The following is a 22,911-nucleotide window of genomic DNA, read 5'->3' as shown; positions in this document are numbered from 1 at the left end:
GGAGGTGCCCCGTCTGCCTGAGGACCGTGCCCGCCCGGCTTCTCGGGTTGGCATTGCCTGGGGGCGTCTGCGGGAATTTCGCAAGTTTCGCCTGGGGCATCGGACTGCTTCTTTCCAGGCTTCCGGTTTTTCCCCGGCGTCGGTTGGCTTAGCGCATGCAGTCTTTTTCAGGGGGCCCGTCGGGGGGCTGGGAGTTTCCCCCCCCGGTTCCCCTGCTGCCCGTCCTGCGCGATGTCTCTTTGCCGGCGCCCCCTTTGGTTCTCGGGGGTGCCCGGCTTCACAACTTGTTTCCAAAGTGGGCCAAGATCATGTCCGATCAGTGGGTCCTGGTGGTGGTGCGGGACGGTTATGTACTTGAATTTTATCCGCTCTCTGCCGGATCATATCTAGCCTTTCCATGTCAGGTGGCATGGGAGACGCTAGCCTTTCGCCAGACCTTCAGCGCTTGCTAGATCTCTAAGCAGTTGTCCAGTGTCCCCTCAGGAGTGCGGTATCGGCTGGTACGCCATTTCCTTTATGGGGCCCTAAAGGGAGGGGACCTTTCGGCCCATCCTTGGTTTAAACTGATGTCAACAGGACTCTCGGAATTCCCTTTTATTCGCATGGACACACTGCAGTCTGTCCTTCTGGCGGTTCAGCCGGGGGAGTTCCTGACTTCTCTCACTCTGGCGGAGGCCTACTTGCCTGTTTCCATTCGGGCCGCTCCTCAGCTCTTTCTTTGCTTGGCGATATTGGGTCTGCACTATCAGTTCTGGGTGCTTCCCTTGGGCCTGGCCACGACTCCCCGGACGTTCGCCAAGTTGATGGTGGTCGTCACGGTGGCATTGCAGTCAGAGGGCATTCTGGTACACCCCTTCTGGGATGACTGGTTGTTTCGGGCGAAGTCGTTGCAGGAGAGCGCCCGAGTTACGGCTCGGGTGGTTGAGTTTCTCCGGTCGCTGGGCTGGGTGGTCAACCTTTCCAAGAGTCGGTTGGTCCCCGCTCAGTATCTGGAGTACCTTGGAGTTCTGTTCGACATCTCCTTGGGGAAGGTCTTCCTTCCAGAGGCCCGGGTAAGCAAATTGCAATCTCAGATTCGCCTTCTTTTGGCGTCCCGGTGTCCTCGGGCGCAGGATTTCCTCCAAGTCTTGGGGTCGATGGCAGCGTTCCTGGATGTTGTGTGTTGGGCCCACATGTCTCTTCAGTATGCTCGGCTCCGTAGATGGTCACCCCAGTGGCTCAGTTTGGAGGTCCCTGTCCCTCTGTGAGACTTGACGCGCTGCAGTCTTCTTTGGTGGCTCCAGACCTCTCATCTGGTCCAGAGGATGAGTCTGGACCTATCGCAGTGGACGGTGCTTCTCTCGGATGCCAATCTCCTCGGTTGGGGGGGCTCAGTGTCTAGGGGCACCTGGTCCATGGAGGAAGCATCCTGGTCATTCAACATGTTGGAGACCAGAGCCGTCCCTCTGGCGCTTTTAGCCTTCCGCTCCCGCTTGAGGGGCAAGTCGGTCAGAGTCCGGTCTGACAATGCCGAAGCGGTGGCTTATGTCAATCGTTGAGGCACCAAGAGCGCTCAGGTGGCGGAGGAGGCGGCTCGGCTCATGCTTTGGGGCAGAGTCACGCCTTCTGGACCTCTCGGCTTCTCACATGGCCGGGGTAGAGGTTGTTCAGGCGAACTTCCTCAGTCACATTTTAGATCACAGAGAGTGGTGTCTCAGCCCTGTGGCTCTTCAGTTGATAATGCCGGCTTGGGGTCAGTCCCTGATGGACCTGTCGGCCACGAGTGGCAAGGCCAAGGTGTTCCACTTCTTCAGTCGTCGCAGGGATGGACTGGCCGAGGGTCTGGATGCTCTGGTTCAACCATGGCCAACAGAAGGGCGGTTGTGCAGGTTCCCTCCGTGGCCATTAGTGGGCAGAGTTCTTCTCCGCATTGTTCGCCATCCGGGTCTGGGGGTTCTGGTGGCTCCAGATTGGCCTCGACATCCGTGATACGCAGTTCTGGTGATACTCTGGTGGCGGATCCTCTTCCTCTGCCTCCCTTGGACGACCTTCTGACGCAGGGTCCCATTCCCATGTTCGACCCGTCTCCCTTCTGTCTTACGGCTTGGCTTTTGAAAGGGGTCGCCTTGGTAAGAAGGGGTATTCAGATAGGGTGATTTCTACACTCTTGGGGTCCTGGAGGCTTTCTACCTCTCAGGCTTCTGTGTGGATGTGGCACTTCTTTGAGGGGTGGTGCCAGGTGCGGGGAGTGGTCTCTCCGCGTTTCTGTGCCTAACTTCTTAGAGTTCTTGTAAGATGGCATGGATAGAGGCCTGGCTTCGACTTCTCTCCGGGTTCAGCTTGTGGCCTTGTCAGCCTTTCGGGGGTTTGTGACGGGTCAGCGTTTGACAGCCATTCCTGATGTGATTCGCTTTTTGCGGGCGGCCAAGGTGCTCAGGCCTCCCGTGCGGTCCTCTATTCCCTCTTGGAATCTCAGTCTGGTTCTCTCTATTCTGATGCACCCGCCCTTCGAACCGTTGGGCGGCTGCTCTTTGAAGGACCTTCCTCTGAAGACGGTCTTTTTGGTGGACATTTCTTCCGCTAGGCGTGTTTCTGAGCTACATGCTTTCTCTTGTAGGGCTCCCTTCTTGGAGTTTTCTAGGAAGCAGGTTGTCTTGAGGCCTGTTCTTCCCTTTCTGCCAATAGTAGTTTTTCCTTTTCATGTCAATCAATCTGTGGTCCTCCCGGTCTTGGGTAGTTGGGAGGGGTCAGCTGAGCATGTTGGATGTTGGTCGGGTCCTTCGCTCTTATGTGCACCGAACCCAGGAGATCAGGAAATAAAATCATCTCTTTGTCCTTCTGACTGGTCCTCTTAGGGGGGCTGGCACTTCTAGGGCTACTATTGCATGCTAGATCAAGGAGACTTTTGCTTCCGCTTCTCTTCTGGGGCAGCAGCCCGTTCCGGAGTTTCTCAAAGCTCATTCTACTCGGGGTCAGGCAGCTTCTTGGGCTGAGTCGTCGCTCGTGCCTCCAGTGGACATTTGTACGGCTGCGGTTTGGTCTTCCTTGTATTCCTTTGTCAGACTCTTTCGGGTAGATGTTCTGGCGCGTCAGGACGCGGTGTTCGGTGTGTGTGTTCTGGTGTCGGCCCTTCGGGGGTCCCGCCCGTGTGAGGGACTGCTTTGGTACGTCCCATTCGTAAAGATTAACCTCTACTGGTCTGGAGAGTGCTAAAGAAGGAGAAATTAGGTTCTTACCTGCTAATTTACTTTCTTTTAGCTTCTCCAGACCAGTAGAGGTCCCCACCCTGTCTATTGTTGTTGTGCTTGGGGCTGTTTCGCGGGCAGTTTTTGTTTTTTGCTGCGGGTTCTAGTATTTTTCTAGGGCCGGGGAGAATTAAAGAACAGCGGCTGTGGCTCGGCTGGCTTAGCTGGCGAGCTGTGGGGACATTTTCCTTCTGGTATTTCTCCTCTACATTTTCCAACAGCATTTGGGTATGTTATTTGTTACTCCTGTTTGGAGTATTGTTTTCTTTCTGTTTTCCAGTTCTTAGTTCTGCTTGGCTATTCGGCAGACTGATGTAAATAGAGAAGGGAGTATATTATATACTGTCCCACAGTTTTGTTTTCAGTCTCCACCTGCTGGTCATGATTGGATATATACCCATTCGTAAAGATTAACCTCTACTGGTCTGGAGAAGCTAAAAGAAAGTAAATTAGCAGGTAAGAACCTAATTTCTCCTTATTTAATTATAGACAAATGATTTTTATTATAAAAGAGTACTACAAGAACTAACTCAACCACCTACACTATTGGAGAAGGCATTTTTTCATTGAATAAGTAGGGGGAGTATTACACGATTATATAATGCTACTAGTCTTATAGCCCGTTACATTAACGGGTGCTAGAATATATGTGTGTGTGTCTCTCTTTATTTCTTTCTCTCTCTCTCCTTAGCTGCTTTCTTTCTTTTTGTCTTTCTTTTTCCTTGGCTGTCCATCGCCACCCCTTGCCTGCTCCCCCTGTCCATTCTCCCTTCCTTTTACCTCCCCTGTGTCCACCACCACCCCTTCACAGCTCTCCTTATGCAGCAGCAGCCCTTCTCCCTTTGTTTTACCTCCCCCCTATCCAGCAACACCTTCCTTCTCCCCCTGTCCAACATTAGGCCTCCGTTCCTTTTTCTTCACCCCCCTGTCCACCAGCACCTCTTTCCTTCTCCCCCTATCCAGCAGTAGTCGTCCCTTCCTTTTTCTCCCCCCTCCTCCTGCTTATCCCTATGATACACTTACCTTGCTCTGTCCCTGATCAGAGGCTCCCGACAGCCGCCCAGTTGCACCCATTGGAAAAGTTCCCTCTGCGGCATCCCGCACCCCTCCTGACGCGACTCCCGCTGTCTTTCTTTCTGTCTGTCTCTGTCCCCCTTTGTCTGTTTGTCTTTCTGTATATCTCCCTGCCCCTGTGTCTTTATTCTTTTCTTTCTGTCTCCCTTCCTCTCTCTGTCTGTCTGTCCAAAGCAGCATTCCCTCCCCCCACACCAGTTCCCTGTGCACCTGCCCCTGTGTCTTTCTTCTTGTCTTTCTGTCTCCCTTCCTCCCTCTCTCTGTGTGTGCAAAGCAGCATTCCCTCCCCCTTCCATTTCCCTCCCCCACACCAGTTCCCTGTGCAGCAGCATTAGCGTTTCCTTTACCCCCTTTCCCTTCCCACAGTCGCGACTACAAACGCGGGCCCGAGTCCTTTGCCACCCCCCCCCTTCCCTTCCCGTGGACCCGACTACACATGGCGATTCAAACAGCGTGTGCATCAGTCTTCACATGCTGCTTCGGGTCCTTCTACTGCCCTGATTTACTCTGGCATGTCCGGAGCAAATTAGGGCAGTAGAAGGGCCCGAAGCAGCGTGTGAAGACTGATGCACACGCTGCTTAAATCGCCAGTCAGGCCCGCGGTAAGGGAAGAGGGGGGGCGGCAAATGACTCGGGTCCCGGGCAGCGAAAAGTCGCTGGGCTCCTCGCTGGGTGCGCTGAGTGGCCGCGATCCCTCTCCTCCTAGACCCCCCCCCCCCACCGGAGGAACGGAGATCGAGTTGCCGCCATTTTGAAGATCGTTCTGCCCTGCTCCTTGCCTTAGTATATTTTTAATTTGAAAGACACAGTGGCGGCGGCTCCTCTCAAGATCCCCGACTGTATTGGACTTCCGACGCAGGTGGGGATCCTGAGAGGAGCCACTGCCTCGTCTTTCAACTTAAAAATATAGTAAGGCAAGGAGCAGGGCAGACCGAAGAACAGCAGAGTCGGATGGTGAAAGGAGCCGCTGTTACAGGGAACCATTGCGGCGGCGGCGACGACAAAGTTACTTTAAGGGGAGGTAGGAAGCAGGTTTTTATTGAAGAAGCACAAATAGGGAACGGTGGCGGCGAAGGAAGAGGGGGAGAGAGTACTGTAGGGGCATGCGGTTCCTAGGGAGAGGTCACCGCGCATGCGCACTTCCTATGTGTTGCTACAGCTCACGGAAAACCAGCACACGCATAGGAAGTGCGCATGCACGGCCTAGCGTTTTATTATACAACCCCCCCCCCCGCTTACATTACTACACCCCCCCCACCCACCCCCGCTCTTCCCCCCCTTAATTGCTCCCCTCTCCCCCATCTCCCCTCCGCCAGTCATCCTCTGTTAAGTTCGATTAACACTGCTTATATCCGATAAACTATTTACATCGGATAAATTGTCTTTACATGATAAAATGCTGTAAACCCCGCTCTTACATTTGTTTCTACCTGATAAATTGTGTACTGCTGATAAATTGTTTAAAATTGTTCAAACTGTTTGTAAACCTGCGTGTTAACGCAGATACTACTGTAACTGATGTAAACCGCCTAAAACTCTCCGGGTATGGTGGTATATAAGAATAAAATTATTATTATTATTATTATTAAGTTAGCTTGGGAGGAGATACTTGGAAAAACCTATGAACAAAATATCTGGAATAAGCAATTAGGTTCTTTATTATGTGTATCTATCTCTAGTAATATGATGGAGAATGGATATAAAATGTTATATCAGTGGTATTATACTCCTGAACGGATGAATGTTGGAGTATATGTGGAGCTCAAGGCTCCTTTATCCATATTTGGTGGAATTATCCCAAGGTACAAATCTTTTGGGAACAGGTGATGGATTTTATATCAGAGGTGTTAGGATTGCAGGTGTGTAAAACTAAAGAATGTTGCTTATTGAATATGGCCACATCGGTAATACCAGATCACCATAGGAAATGGATTGGCCTAGTTATGACATCAGCACGAATGGTACTGGCTGCATATTGGAAAAAAAGAGATATACCATCAATTAAGATAGTACAATGCAAGATAACGTTTGTCTATAATATGTAACTGCAATGAAAAGAAACCAGATACAGTATTTGCATTTCAAAAAATATGGTCTAAATATACCGTATTTTTCGCTCCATAAGACGCACTTTTTTCCACCCAAAAGTAGGTGGAAATTTTGGTGCTTCATATGCAGCGAAGATACAAAATTTGTACCCCCCATACTGCTATAACCCCCTCCCCCCCTCGCAGCTCCTTCTTGAAACACATACACCCCTCCCGCACCACCTTTTTAAAACAAACACGCCCACTGCCGCACCATCTTTTTAAAACATACACCCGCCGCCGCACTACCTTTTTGAAACAAACACCCCCGCCCGCCACTGTCGTACCATTTTTAAACAGCCTGGTGGTCCAGCGTGTAACCATCCCTCGCTAGATGGCTCTCCTATTTCCCGGCCAGTGGCGCACAAGTCAGGAGCAAGCTTTATGCGCTCCCGCTGCTTTCTGAATGGTTGGCATCGGTTCTCACTGGACTTGCAAGAACTGCCAGCAGCCATTCAGAAAGTGGCACAGGGCTAACAGGAACACGGAAAGCTCATGCCTGATCTCCACACTCCTGACCTGTGTGCCTGCTGGCCGAGAAATAGTAGGAGAGCCGTCTAGGAAGGGAGGGAAGAATGTAAAGTAAATCCTGGTGATCCCTCACATTCTGGCAGGGGCCTTCTGCCTTGTACACAGGAAACCTCTTCCTGGACTCCGGCGCGGCAAGTGCCTTTTTTACCGGGGAAGCAGCTGAGGAAGAGGAAGATGGCTCTGCGCTTCCGTTGGTGAGTAGTGCTTTTGGCGCAATAGTGACTCTGCTGGCACTGTAGAGCTAATAAAAATAATTAAGGCAAATAAATCACCTTCATATTGTAAAAAAATTAAAAACCCACAACCTGCATTTAAGTTTGTTTAAATTAATGGATTTGTGTAAACTTCATGCATGTGTATTCCTAAAAGAATAGATTACAAATCGGTGTGTACTAGTTAAGCTTATTTAAGCTATTTGGTGTCAAAATTTTGGCACTGTCTTAATGCGCCTATGCTGCTTAAAAATTTATAGTAGGTATTGCATTTTCACTTAATGTAACTAATTTTAGGAAACTATAATTGCTATATTTTTAAATAGTATTCCAGGGTTTAGTGTACTTGCACAAAAGTTTCATTGTTTTTCGTGTGGGCCTCGCTTATTTCTAAAGCAGAGCATCCCTAAGCCTGCCTTGGTTTACCACTTTAGACAAAAAAATTGGATTTATTCAGGATCTTCACAGTTAATATACAGTATATGAGAGAAACTGTCTACTTTGAGAAGCAGGCAATATAATGAATATCTTGAAAATCTGCCTAACTATAGAGTCAATGGATCAGGTTTGGGAAGCACATTCTAAAAAAGGAAAAAAAAAGATTTTACACTTAACCATATACTTCATAGTGTACAAATGAACTGAGCCTTTTTAAGATTAGTATAAAGGTACTGTATTTTTCGCTCCATAAGACATTCTTTTTTCCCCCAAAAAAATGGGTGGGAATAAGGGTGCGTCTTATGGAGCAAAAAATACAGTAAAACTTGGGAAGAATTTGTTATATTAGACTAGAACATGTTGGTTCGGATGCTTAATAGTTGTGTTACCTCCTGGCTTCGAGGGTAGGGGATATGGGGGAGGGAGGTTTGGGGGGGAGAGAATGATGTTATTTTTTATTGTTATTACATTAATGTATATGATTATTATGAATGTAGGATTTTAAAGTTTTTTAAATATTTTTTAATATTTTAATAAAGAATATATAAAAAAAATAAAATAATTTAAAAATGTATTGTTAATGTTTTGATCTTTAAATAGGTGGCTGAGCTTGCTACAGTGAAACGGCCTCAGGAGAGAGGTTTTATGATGCAAAAGTGGCAGGAAGATGGAGGGATTTTGATCATAGGTTATGAGATGTATCGTAATCTTGCACAAGGCAAAAATGTGAAGAGCAAAAAGCTAAAAGATATATACTACAAAACACTAGTTGATCCAGGTAAGATTTTCATTGCTAATGAAGAGAGATCTTTTTCCCCCAAAGGGGATAGGTTCCACTCATTAATCAGAGAGAGACACTTTCAAAATATAATTATTTTCTTTTACTTTTCCCAAAGAGCAATTCAGTTTTCTTCTTAATAGTCTAGGGGTAGAGTAGTATATAGCTTAACATCATCAATGTAAATAATGAAAACAGTTTAGAAAACAATTCTTTAATAGACTAAATAATTAGAGCAGGAGATAGCATTGAGATCTGGGGCAGGTTGCAAACAACTTGTTTTGAAAAAAGTTATGAGCTCAATTCTTGTGATATTTAGCTTTGAAATTTTCTTCTAGAAATGTAAAAAAAAAAAAAAGTACGAGTATTTAAGAATTATGATTATATGTATTGTGTTTGCAGTTTTTCTTTTATCATCCTTTTGCTTCAAGATGATTAAGTGCTAATTTCAGCATTTCTCCATTAGTTTGTTGGGATTATCTTGTACTACTTATGGTGTTGACTTGCATTCCTATGCATATATTTGGGAAAATAGTTTATTGTTCATGTACTAAAACTATCCATTTGTGAGGAATTTTTGGCTTCTAAAAGTTCCCTGTTTCAATCAGTTAATTGATTTAGGTACACCATAGAAGAGATGAGTGAAAGCTTGGGGAACAGAAGGTACTTGCCACAGAGACCCTTACTGGTCAAAGGGCGAGAGAAATTTAGTCTGAAACTTCCCTAGGAGAACGCTTGCTGTCGCAGAGGGAAGGTTTTGATTGGGTGACTGAAGTGTTTTACTTATCCCATTTATTGCCTTTATTTGCTGATGTGAAAAAACTATCCCTCTTCCAGGTTTCCCCTATTATTGTATATGTGTCACACTGAATGGTTTCTAATCTTTAAACAAAATATAATATTAGACAAAGGAAATCTGAGCAAACCCATAATGCAGGCTGCATTACTTTCTTGTTTAGCTGCTGGTTTGCCTGTTCATTCCTGTTCTGTTGGCTACTGATTAGGAAAGGGATTTCAGTTCTTGCCTGGGCTGCTTGTTAATTTGTTGACCCTAAATCTTGGAGCTCTAGATGACCATCTAGCTCGTTTAATGGAAGCACCAATCCTGGAGATTATTTACTCTGGGAACTAGACCCAGTGTCTCTCTTAGGAATTTATGCTATGGGGTCTACTACTACTATTAATAGACGGTCCCTTCTCAGAAGAGCTTACAATCTAAGTTGGACAGACAGACATGACACATAGGGTTAAGAATGCAGAACCCAAGGTGAGAGGAGTAGTTAGGAGTTGAAAGCAGTCTCGAAGATGTGGACTTTAAACTGGGCCTTGAACATTGCCAGAGACTGAACCCGCCATAGGGATTCAGGCAACTTGTTCCAAGGATACGGCGCAGTAAGGTAGAAGGGATGGAGTCTGGAGTTGGCAGAGGAAGAGAAGGACATAGATAGGAGGAACTTACCAGCTGAGCAGAGTTTGGGGGGGGGGGGGAAGATAAGTGATGAGAGATAGTGATGGGCTGCTGAGTGAGCGCATTTGTAGGTCGGTAAGAGGAGTTTGAATTGTATTCAGAAACGGATAGGAAGCCAATGAAGTAACTTTGAGAGGGGTAATGTGAGCATAGCGGTTCTCACGGAATATGAGTCATGGCAGCTGAATTCTGGATGGATTGGAGGGGGGAGCAAGATAACTAAGTGAAAAGGCCTGAGAGTAGCGAGTTGCAGTAGTCTAGGTGATGAGGGCATGGATAAGGGTTTTGGTAGTGTGCTTGGAGAAGAAGTGTTGGGTTTTGGTAATAATATAGAGGAAAAAGCGGTAGGTTTTAGTGATAAGTTGTATTTAGGCAGTGAAGGCGAGAGGGGAGTCAAAGATGACCCTGAGATTACGAGCAGACAAAACTGGGAGTATGAGAGTGTTCTCCACAGACAGAGAACTGGGGAAGTGGGAAGGTGAGTTTAGGTGGGAAGATGAGTAGCTCCATTTTAACCATATTCAGTTTCAGATGGCAGTGAGACATCCAGGTGGCAATGGCGGATAGACAGGCAGAGACTCTGGTCTGGGTTTCAGTAGAGGTATCTGGTGCGGAGACGTAGATCTGGGGGTCATCAGCATAGAGGTGATACTAGAAGCAACAGGAGGAGATCAGCGCTCCAAATGAGCAAGTGTAGATTGGGAAAGGAGTGGTTCCAGGACAGAGCCTTGAGGTACACCAATCAATAGTGGGGAAGGCTATGGAGGAGGAACCATTGTTGCATGCACTGAAGGTATGATGGGAGAGATAGCAAGAAAATCAGGAGAGAGCAGAACCCTGGAAGCCCAGTAAGGACAGCGTAATGATAAGATTGGCCCATAATAAAGACCTCGTGACAGTGACAGTTACAATAAGATAGGTTTATTAGCAATAAGCAAAAGGCAACTCGCATGAAATAGCAAAGTACAGCATATTGGCTATAAGGATAACATACATACGAAATAGCAATCTGATGTTCTTTTGGGTCTGACTCCTCACTCTCTCTCTCTGTTATACCATCGGTATAGTATTTATAGTAGCCTAGGGAACCTCCTAGTTATAGATTACATCACATTCATCATTTTTATTGGCTATATGGTGTATACACTTATCATGGAGCCATACTGAAACGTGATGTCATCTGGTGCCAAAACTGACCGTTCTATATTTCCCTGACAAATGCATTCCCAGTACTAAGGCTAATAACTTCAGAGAGCAAGCCCCCATCTTCCTGAATTACACTGTTCTTCACTAGTATTTCTTAGGAGGACTTCTTATCATGTATTGTGCTGTTCTGAAAAGTCCCAAAACAGTAATGTCACAGTCAGGAGATCTGACTGCTGGTTTCTGGAGCAAATGTGAATCTCTCTCTTACTAGCAGAGAGGAAAATGATTGCTTAGAAGTTTGAATTCATATGCACAATGTCTCTCTTAGAAATATAACTATTTGGGGTTCTCAGGGGTCTTCGCCTACAATATATGCAAGTCTTAGTCCAGATTCTCCCTCAGGTCTCAAGGGTCTCTCTGCCTACATTTTCATGCAGGTCTTATCTGGATTCTCCTAATTCTCCTCTGACATTCCCCTCTGTTTGGATTCTGCTTTCCATTGGCTGTAAGGAAAATTCCCCTCTTGAAGCCTGATAGAGGCTTCATCCCTCTATTTCAGGGTAAAGACAAGGTCTGTTGCTGCATCCACGAAGTCGTCCACATCCAGGAGGAGGAAAGGAGGAGGAGGGCCATTACTCAGGAATCAAGCTTAGTAAAATTAGGAAGACAACTGTCGCTACCACCTCTAATCTAATATGACACCAGGTTCAATAGAACTCATGATATCAGAATAAATAATATAAAACAAAATATGCATAACAATAACACATAAAAGCAAGAGAAAATAAACAAAAACATTAAGCATAGAAATATCTGAAAAATTCTTACATTGGTTATACATTTGACAATTAATGGCTGTATCCAGTTAGGCAGCTACCCCTCTAGGGGAATAAATTAACAAAACTTTTCAACTGCAAGCTACAGTATTTCAGGCTTAGAATGGTGCAAATAGGATGAAAATGCATAACAAGTTTCTTTTTTTTCCCTGTGGCACCTAAAAGATGCAATCAGGCAAGGCATACAGATAGGTGTAGATATCAGCATGGAAAGAGTATAGATAAAAACAAGGGGGCTATAGGGCTAAATCATGATAACCTGACAGGTCATGGACCTGATGGGCCACCGTGGGTGCGGACTGCTGGGCGCGATGGACCTTTGGTCTGACCCAGCGGAGGCAAATTCTTATGTTCTTATTGCATAAGTCCATAAAGAGGCTAAAATGCAAATCAACAAGTCCACATTTGCAAAAGTAAAAAACCCAAAAAACAAATCAAACCAAAACTTGTAAAGTCCAGTCTCTTGAATTTCATTGCAGGCCGACAGTCACGGTGGCAATAATAAATCAGGCAATCAGTCTTTTAGTGCTGGCAAACAAAGAAAAGCCAAGGTGTGTTGAGCCAATCTTGGATAGGCCGCAGGACTCAGCCATGTACAGGCATTCCAGAAATCAGGCACTTGTTAAGTCTCTTTCTTTATAGCACAGTTTTCTTCATGTGGAGGAACTCATTCCTTCTCTAGATACTCTGCAAATGAAAGTTCTCAACAGATGTTAAAGAGATGATTGTATCAAGAAGCAAAAGAGCAAATAGTAAAATGCATTCCGATTTTTAAACCGTTCTTAAGTTGAATTTATTTATTTCAATTTCTATCCCGTTCTCCCAGTAGCACAGAACGGGTTACAAGCCAACATTCACAATGGAAAACATTTTGGACAGTACAAGACTATACAGCAACTTAAGAACATTTTGGACAGTTCAAAGACTATACAGCAACTTAAGTATAGGAGAGTGCAGAAAGGAGGGGGAATATAAGGGGTCAAGGGTTAGTTTGCAGTTAGAATTTCAGTTGAAGAGGAGGGTCTTTACTGCTTTCCGAAAGGTCAGAGAGTTTTGTAGTCTGATTTGTGGGGGGAGTTGGTTCCATGTAACTTGGATCCTGTACAATACACAATCTATAAAAACATTAAACAAAAAAACAGTTCTCAAAATAAAGTTCTGTAGTATAAATGAATGAAAAAATTGGAGATTTACATTTACTTTTATTCTTCATCCATCCCACTGTTCCTCTCCACCACCTCATCCAACATTTCTCCCTCATCTCTCTTCCCCATGCATCTGTACTTTGTGTCTCTCCCACACCATATCCAATATTTCTCTGTCTCCCTATGCCCACTAATTCACCACTTTCTTCATTTCCCCATGTGCACCCTCTCTCTTTCCCTCTCACTCAGACACCCAGGCCCAACAATTCTCCCTTTCTATTCCCTCCCCATATTAGCATCTCTATACCTCACTCGCTTCATTGTTCTATCCTAGGTCCCAAGTTCATGCTCTCCTCCCTTCCTCCATTCTGTGTCCCAAATTCATGCTCCCTCCCTTTTTTCTTCCTTCCATCCTTTGTCCGAAGTTTGTGCTCCGTACCTTCCTTCTGTGCCCAGTGCGACCCTACTTTTCCCTTCTTGTGCCGATGTGCCCCCTCTTCCTCCCTTCCTGTCCCAATGTGGCTCTCCTCCTCCCTTCCATGTCCCAGTGTGCTCATCCTTCCCTCTGTTCTGCATCCCAAATTTGTGCCTCCCTCCCGCAAATGTTTATCTCCTTTGGCCAGCTCCCTTCTTCAGCTGCACTTCTCTTTGCAAAGCTGCAGCTGCAGTTCGTACAAGTGGGCTACAGTGGACCCAGAAGCCTTCCCTCATGTCAGAGGGAAAGCTTCCATTTTAACTGTGGGCTGCGTGTAGGAGCTGGTGTTCACAGCTTTGCAAAGAGAAGTGTGACTGGGAGGAAGCAGCTGGCCAGCGGAGGTAAACACCCGTGGGAGGGAGGCATGATCTTGGTACGGAGGGAAGGATGATGAAGGCTTTTCTATTAGAAAAGATATTAGCAAGATAGGAACCTATCTCTTAATTCATTGTTCATTTATTTTAAAAATTTATCTCTTGCCTAAAGCCTAGGTGAGTTACAAATAGCATTCATAAAAATCTACACACATCAAATAAATATCAACAATGTATCCAAACACAATCTAAATTATTACTCAATAATTGTAGAAGACGGGAGGAAGTGATGTCAGCCGACATGGCAGCAGCTTGATCCTGATCTCCATGGGCCCTGTAAGCGTATTTGCTGCTCTATATCGACTGCTGTAGCTGCAAACCACTGCAAAGGATAGACTTGATATAGCTAGCACAACTCTTTCGGTTCGTTGATGTTAAAATAGTGCTCAATCAATTTGGCTGATTTCACCTATGCTAAACAATGTCCGGTGGAGCGCTGGCAAGGCAGTATGATGTCCATGCAGTTGGAAGAGACTGTGAGTGCTCAGCAACAAACTGAACAACTGCCACCAACTAACTCTCCCTCCATAGATTATGGAGCTCCCAATTTGGAATTGCACATATGGATGGCAGAGATAAAAACAGATTTGTGCCACTTTCTGTTCCCCTTTCTATTTTTTTCTCCTTGAGTCCTTGGAGTGTCTCCCTCGCTTATACTCAAACTCGGCTGCCATTCTGGGTCATCTCTTTCTTTAGAGCCTCCCTGCATGTGGCTCCTCTTACATTGTTGCTCTTTCCTCTTTCTGAGGATGGTTGCATGCTTTATTTTCATTTCCTTGCCTTCCCTTATTCCACCTGCTAATATTGGACAATATTTGGCAGAGAGCTACATATTTGTGTTTTTATGTAGAGGCTAAGTCTCACCTCCATTTCATTTTGTAAGCTAGGGAGTCCCACATGTGAGAATATGCTGCCTGCTTGTCCTGCAAGAAAGCATAGTTACTTACTGTAATAAGTGTTAATCTGGGGATAGCAGGCAGATATTCTCACACCCTACCCACCTCCCCTGGTTGGCTTCTTCACTTGGACATAGAACTGATGATCTTGCAAGCCGATGTCGAAGGGAAGGCACTTGTGCATGCTTTGGTGCGGGTAGTCTTAAAGCTTTCTAAAGCTTAAGTGACACTTTTATACTGTCCGTACTGGGCACCGTGGATGATGTCACCCACATGTGAGAATATCTGCCTGCTATCTCCGGATAACACCTGTTAAGATAAGTATCTGTGCTTTATTTAGGACATCGGGCAGAAATTCTCACAACCCTCCCACCTCCCCTAGTTGGCTTCTTAGCTTTTTTTAACTGAACTGATGGTCCTGTGAGCCGAAGGGAAGGAAGGTATCGGTGTATGTGTGGTGCAGGCAATCTTGAGACTCTGAAGAGTTCTAAAATGACAGTACACTTTTTGTACTGTCCGTACCGGACTCTGTGGATGATGTAACCCACACTTGAGAATATCTGCTGCTGTTCTCGGATAACACCTGTTACAGATAAGTAACTGTGCTTTTTCTTTGAACGTTTATGTAGTGATCTTTACCGATTTCAGTGTAAACAACTGTTGAGTCATCTAGAATATCTAAAACAAACGCAATTAATACATGAAGATTTCATCAGTTCCACAATGAATAATTAATTTTAATTTAAAAAAAAACCCAACTAAAGTTGCTATGCAATCACGCATGAAGTTCTTTCTTCCAAAGCTGTACTGTAAACAGTAGAACACTGAATATATTAGTGGAAGTACATGACTTCTTATTACACTGTACAGTGATGCCATATTTCAGCACATGAATATACAGTTTTGTTGTTAATTTCTCTGTTAAATAATGTAAAAGTAGGTTCACTATTTTAAAGAAATTGGACCAGAGAGCTTTATAGTCATTCTCACACTTGGGGGTTGATCTTGTAGATATACTAAGGGCTCCTTTTAGTAAGCTGCGCTAGCAGTTTTAGTGAGCGTGCTAGATGCTAATGCCACCATTGAGCTGGCGTTAGTTTTTACACGTAGCACAGGGGTTAGTGCGCACTAATTAGCAGCGCGCTAAAAACGCTAGCGCACCTTAGTAAAAGGAGCCCTAAATGTTTGTGGTGGTTAATAATCTCCGATGTTGCAGAATAATCTTGTGTAGTTTTATATTTTGTGGAAATGAAGTATAAGATTAATGCAGAAAATAGATGTTTAATACCCAGAAAGCTAGCACATGTGAAAATACAATTTTCTTCTAGGCCCTGATTTTGTAATTTGTGATGAGGGACATGTACTGAAAAATGAAGCTTCAGCTATTTCCAAGGCCATGAATTCAGTACGAACACGGAGGAGGATTATCCTAACAGGAACACCACTACAAAATAATCTAATAGAGTGTAAGTAGAGCAATTTTCATTGTTTTATTTTTTTAGAAGTTTGAATAGGATAGGCAAATATTTTTTTTTTAATTGTAAGAGAGATTATCTCTATCAAACCAAGAGTACTAGGTAAGATTGTTCAAGATAGTTTGTTTCTTGGCTTAGATTTTCATGTATAAATCACCTATAATTACCAAAAGCGCTAGGCAGTATACAATCTTTAAACATAATATCATTAATAAACAAAATAAACACACAGACATAAAATCAATAGCATAAAACAGAAATAGCAATAGCAGAAACAAATATAATCCCAGATATTCAAGACTGTTCAAACAACCATGTCTGCTTTTATACATCCCACAGGTTTAGCACTGGTCTGGTGAGGATGCTAATTTTCTTTCCTTTAGTCTCACTCAACCAGTCCAGAGGCTCACTTTCATTTATTGTCTGTCATACAGTGTCTTCCCACTCCTCCATATCAGCGAGATATATGATGGTACTCCTGGATCACATGGCCTCCACGTGACTCCTTTTGCCAGATTTCACCTCAGAATTCTTCAGTGGACCCTGGCATTTCAGTGGACGCAGTTTGCGACCCACTTTCTCGACACATTGCAGTCACTCCTTCATTGAGACAGTCTCTCCGTTGGTGGATGCTCTCTTTCAATCTCTCCAGAGGCTTGCTGTTTCAAACGCCTCCTCATCAGAAGGTCCTCACAACAGATTCCTCGACCTACGCTTGGGGCGCTCATCTCAATGGTCTCCGTACTCAAGGCCACTGGACCAGTACGGATCGTCAGTGTCACATCAATCTGTTGGAACTCGGAGTGATTTTCAAGGCTCTCAAAGCTTTTCAACATCTTCTTCAAGATCAGGTAGTCCTCATTCGGACGGACAACCAAGTCGCCATGTATGATGTCAACAAACAGGGAGGAACAGGATCTTCCTCCCTTTGTCAAGAAGCTCTGAAGGTTTGGGACTGGGAAATCCGCCACAGCACCTTCCTCAAAGCTGTCTACATCCAAGGGGCGAAAAAATGCTTGGCGGACAACTTGACAACACCTAATAATGGCTGTGTATTAAATCTTGGAACTGAAACTCAATCTTGTCTCTCTTCAATATCCGTCACCAAGAATATATCTCTAAGAGTTCCATTAATTCTGCTTTCACTTCAGATGTTCATAACAATTATTAATGGGCCTCAGAACCACCCTCCTCCGACCGTTATTAGTTAAATTCTAAACGGGGAGCTCTTGGGTGTAAATCTCCTCACTGGTCCCAACAAATTTTAATATATTTAATAAAAATTTTTTTTAACTTTCTGTGCTTTAATCGTATTACTTAAGTATGTACTTATCTTATCAAATAATACAGCGGTAGGACCCGACATGTTTCGCTTCCGCTTCGTCAGGGATCCATGCTGTAAATGAAACGATATATCAATAAAATCGTACCATACTATTAATATCCTAGTGTGAAATAAGATTACAATTTTTCTTTATGTCCTTTACTCACCGTAACCACTAACGTCCAACCCGCTCTAAATTTAATGTGCAAGATGGCGGCGGCGTCTCTACAGTCTCTATTTAAAGATCTTATTGCGTGAGACCAACCCCCTGACGTTCTCTGCTAATGCCCTGTCACAAGAGAGTCTGAATTTAAAGGGGAACATCCCAACCCTACTAACCCTATCACACAAGGGTCTGAATTTAAAGGGAAACCTCACAAAGCCAAAACAGAATCAGAACAGTATAGACCACTCAATTTCCATATTTAAACCCATCGGGTCCACCGTGTTAAGCCGGTGGATCCAACGTTGTTCTTTTACATTTAGAGCTGCCTCGATGTTACCACCCACTCTCCCCTCACAAACATTGTCAATCACTCTCCATCTTAGTTCTGATACAGTATGGTTCTGCTCTATCATATGTTTAACCATCGGAGCTTCACTCCTTCTATTCTTTATGCGTGACTTGTGTTCATTTAAACGAACTTTCACCAGTCTGTTAGTCCTCCCTACATATAAGAGTTCACAAGGACATATGATTATATAAATCACACCCCTACTATTGCAATCTGTAATGGATCTGGATTCTATTCATATGTGTTTACCCGGAACCTCCCATTTGTCACCCTCTATGGTGCTCTCACACCATTGGCATTTCCCACAGGACTGATGCCTACCCTGTTTGTTTTCCACATAGTCATGGAACTTCTTAAAGTTTAACAATTGCCCAATAGTTCTACCTCGTTGAAAAGCTATCATAGGAAACTCATTCAGCCTGGTGTGTAACCCCAATATATGCCAATGCTTCCTCATAATTTGTATGAGCAATTTAGTAGCCCCCGAGAAAGGTAGTACACATATGAGGCGCTCATCCTCCTCCTTATTTCCCCTTTCTTCAATCAATAAATCCCTGTTAGCATACCGAGATCTCAAGAACGCTTTTTTTAACGCCCCCCTCGGGTAACCTCTTATCAGGAATCTTTCCTCCAAAATCTTAGCCTGATGTTTAAATTCATGTATTTCTGAACAATTTCTCCGTATCCTAAAATATTGGCTAATGGGTAAATTCAATTTTAAATTAACTGGGTGATGGCTGGAAAAATGCAAAAGGGTGTTCCAGGACATTGGTTTCCTATAGATGGTAGTGGAAAAACTCTCCTGAGTACGGGTCACTAAAAGGTCCAAAAATTCAATTTTTTGATGATGATATAAATATGTAAACTTGATTTGAGGATCCCTTGAATTTAAATAATCCACAAACTCTTTTAGTCCACTCTCCGTACCCTTCCACAGAAAAAAGATGTCATCTAAGAATCTAGTCCATAGCAAGATCTTCTCATATTGAATCAATGTGTATACATATTGATCTTCAAAATGAGCCATATATGTCCTCTTATTTGGCCTCTTCCTCGATTGTGGTGCCATGACCTTGTGATAAATTGGGGTGGGGTGGGGGTGGGCACCAAGAGAGCCGCTCTATATTTGGAAGCCCAGATGCTGTTTTGATAGGCAGAGACCTGTCTTTTGGCATTCTCGGCAGCACATGTGGCAGCAGTAGACGATGTGTAAGCGTATTTTGTCAGCTGGAAGACCCTAGTTTCTGGGGGAATGGTCACTGTTTGAAGCTTTCACCTGCATTGTGTATCAGTGGAGGCACCCAACATTTGATCAGATGGCATAGGCAGCCAACAGGAAGGCAGCTCGGTTCTTTGGTCAAAGATGTGAGCCAAGAAGCAAGGGCCTGGCTGCCCTTGTGCAATTATAGCCAAAGGCAGGTCTTCTTTACGTCTACCCTCTATAGCGCATGAGAGACAGACTTCTATGCAGGAGTATGACCCACTAAGGGCTAGATTCTAGTAGCACCAGATTGGTCGAGATTACTGTGGTATGTAGACCTGATCCCTCTGCAAAGGGATCAGGGTCTCAAATTTCCATATCATCGCCAGCTGCTCACACAGGATCCAGAACGCTTTTGGTCTTATGGCATGACTTTTGAGCACATGGCGCTAGCACGTAAAGGCTATTTGGATGGAGCGGTTTCCATCCTTCTAAGATGTAGGAAGAAGATAACTATAGTAGCATATATGGAAGCCTGGAGGTGCTTCCAAGCTTGGTGCACTCAGAGGAGTGAGGACCTGAGCTTGGTGCCGATCTCTGTGGTGCTCGCCTTCCTGTAGGAAGGTCTGGAAAAAGGCCTAGCAGTTAGCTCCTTGAAAGTTTAGATTGCTGTGCTCCTGTTTTAGGCCTAGGATAAATAAGATTACCATAGCCACACATCCAGATGTGGCCAGGTTTATGAAAGACATGTTGACACTTCCATTCTCTGAGGCATCAGCCTTTTCCGGTGGGGAGCGCCCTGGAGTAAGCTTCTCTGACAGTGATTTTGGTGGCATTTTTCTCCGCTCGATGAGTGTCAGAACTTCAGGCTTTGTCATGCAGAGATCCTTTCCTCAGAAACTTGCATTCAGGTGTGGTCTTGTGTACAGTCCCATCTTTCAAGTTTATTTAAAATTTCTTATACCACCCAATCAGCCTTCCAGGCGGTGTACAAATTCATAAAAACAGAAAACAAACTTTAGCTAAAATACAAGTTTAAGCTGATATTACGTCACCAAACTGTATCTTTCAATAATTTTTAAAGACTTTTAAAAACAAAGACAAACAGGAACAAAAGGTAAAAAGGCAAGAACTACAGTAGTCAAAGTAAAAGGGAACATTTAAGGAAAAAACAAGAGTTCGGGCTGCTATAAATAACGTTAAACTCAATAGTATTTGCACTCAATTGCCCTAAAAGGATAGTTAGGTCTCAAAGGCATCAAGGAAGAGAAATGTCTTTAGCTTTGTCTTAAAGTTATTAAGAATTGATTCTTTGCGTAAATAATTTGGAATACTATTCCAAAGAGAGGGGCAGTGACAGAGAAGATAGTAGACCTCATTGTATAAATAAACTTCAGTGACAGGATCCAGAAAGAGTTGAACTTGCTGGATGTGTACAGACTCACTGTGGTATCTAGAGTAGTGCTGCCCGATTTTCAGGGAAAATTTTTTTGATTCAATTTGGCCTATTGAATCAATTTTTCAATTCGATTTTCCCACCCGATCAGGTGTGGGGTTTTTTTCTTCTTCAAATGTTCTGCCAGGTTTATTTTGTAGCCTCTTCACCCACCCCCACCTCACTTTGCCCTCTCTAAGCCCACGCTGGCACTGTGGTGTAAACAAAATAAAAAAAGTCTTTCCTTTCTCCGTTAGGACCTAGCTCATGCTCGCTGTCTAACACCAGCTCTGGCAGGATACACATTTCAGATCTGACATGACATATAATCACAAAATAGAAAATAAAATTATTTTTTTCTATCTTTTGTTGTCTGGTCATTTTATTATTCAAATAATGTTGGTCCCAGGTTCTGATTTCTGTTTGTCTTCTGTTAACATGCTCACCAGGGTCTCCTGCCCATTTGACATTTTCTTATTTTTCTGTTCTCACCATCCATCTTCCATCTCTGTACCTTCCCTTCCACTGCCATATCCAATATTTATGTTTCTTTCCCAGTGTCTACTTTCTCTCCCCCTTTCCCTCGCCCTAGGTCAAACCTCTCTATTCCCCTCCATGCAGCATCTTTCCCTTCTCCCCTCCATTATCATGTGAAACATTGATTGATTGATTTTAGTATTTATATACCACTTATAGACAAGTGGTTTACATTCAGGCACTCAAGCATTTTTCCCTATCTGTCCCAGCGGGCCTACACTCTGTCTAATGTACCTGGGGCAATGGGGGATAAGTGACTTGCCCAGGGTCACAAGGAGCAGCATGGGTTTGAACCCACAACCTTGGGTGCTGAGGCTGTAGCTCTAACCACTGCACCACACACTCCCCATTTCTCTCTCCCCATACACCATATCTCTCTCTGCCTCCACCCTATTTTCAACGTTTTTTTTTCTCTTTCTTCTCTATGCATGTCTCCCTCCCCTCTACCATATGCAGGATTTCTCCCTTTCACCCCTTTTTACCTCTGTTACATTTCTCCCTTCATCTCTTTCACCCCCATGTCCAACAATTCTTCCTTTCTCCTCTCCTCCCACCATGCTGCAGCTTTCCATCCCTCCCTCCCATCCCCCTGAGCAGCAGCTTTCCATTCCTTCCCCCCACCCTTCTTTACAGAAGCCTTCCATCCCTCCTATCCTTCTGTGCAGCATGTCCCAACCAACCGCCCCCCCCCCCCCCCCCCCCCCCCCGCCAAAACCATGAGACTTGACATACTTTTGGGTCTCCTAAAGCAGCAGCAGAGGCTGGCAGGCAGAGGCAGCGCTCTGAACAGGCTGCTTGCGACCTGCCCCACCATGGCTTCCCTCTGCTGCATCATCAATGATTCATCAGTGATGTGACAAAGGGAAGGCCCTGGTGGGGCAAGCCATGAGTAGCCTGTTTTAGAGTGCTACCTCTGCTGGCTGGCTACTGCCATTACTGTTGCTGCTTTAGGAAGCCCAGAGGTATGTCAAGACTCAGTGAATCGGTGAGCCCAATTTTTTTGCAGAACAAATTTAATCAAATCACTGAAGTGAATCCATGAATCAGGCAGCACTAATCTAGAGGTTACAAATAATTTTTGATTATCAGATCACCTTTTCGTATTGGCGGGAGCTGCCCATAAAGGTCAACCAGCCTCGAAAGCATCCATTTCTAGATTAATGTGGACAAATGCAAAGTGATGAACATTGGGAAGAATAACCTGAATCACAGTTACCGGATGCTAGGGACCACCTTGAGGATTAGCGCCCAATAAAAGGATCTGGTTATCATAGTAGACAATACGATGAAACCTTCTGCCAAATGTGTAGCGGCGGCCGAAAAAGCAAACAGAATGCTAGGAATTATTTAAAAAGGGATGGTTAACAAGACTAAGAATGTTATAATGCCCCTGTATCGCTCCATGGTGCGACCTCATCTGCAGTATTGCGATCAATACTGGTCTCCTTAACTCAAGAAAGATATAGTCGCACTAGAAAAGGTACAAAGAAGAGCGACCAAGATGGTAAAGGGGATGGAACTCCTCTCATTTGAGGAAAGACTAAAACAGTTAGGGCCCTTCAGCTTGGAAAAGAGACAGCTGAGGGGAGATATGATTGAAGTCTATAAAATCCTGAGTGAAGTAGAACGGGTACAAGTGGATCGATTTTTCACTCCATCAAAAATTACAAAGACTAGGGGACACTTGATGAAGTTACAGGGGAAATACTTTTAAAACCAATTTGAGGAAATTTTTTTTCA

General features: G+C 44.4%; 1 protein-coding gene across 7 annotated transcripts in view; it reads left to right on the top strand.

Moving 5' to 3' along the window:
* The window catches only part of ATRX (ATRX chromatin remodeler), a 643,287-nt gene that overhangs the window by 347,543 nt on the left and 272,833 nt on the right, over positions 1 to 22,911 (top strand). For all 7 annotated transcript variants that reach the window (XM_033946347.1, XM_033946348.1, XM_033946345.1 and 4 more), the window contains 2 exons: positions 8,167 to 8,344; positions 16,013 to 16,150. In XM_033946347.1, coding sequence (XP_033802238.1) covers positions 8,167 to 8,344; positions 16,013 to 16,150 — 316 coding nt within the window. The remainder of the gene's footprint in view (positions 1 to 8,166; positions 8,345 to 16,012; positions 16,151 to 22,911) is intronic.

The sequence above is a fragment of the Geotrypetes seraphini genome, chromosome 5 (genome assembly GCF_902459505.1).
Source record: "Geotrypetes seraphini chromosome 5, aGeoSer1.1, whole genome shotgun sequence".
Lineage (NCBI taxonomy): Eukaryota > Metazoa > Chordata > Amphibia > Gymnophiona > Dermophiidae > Geotrypetes > Geotrypetes seraphini.
The sequence above is the reverse complement of the archived record's forward strand: the minus strand, read 5'-3'. Positions and strand labels throughout refer to the sequence as shown.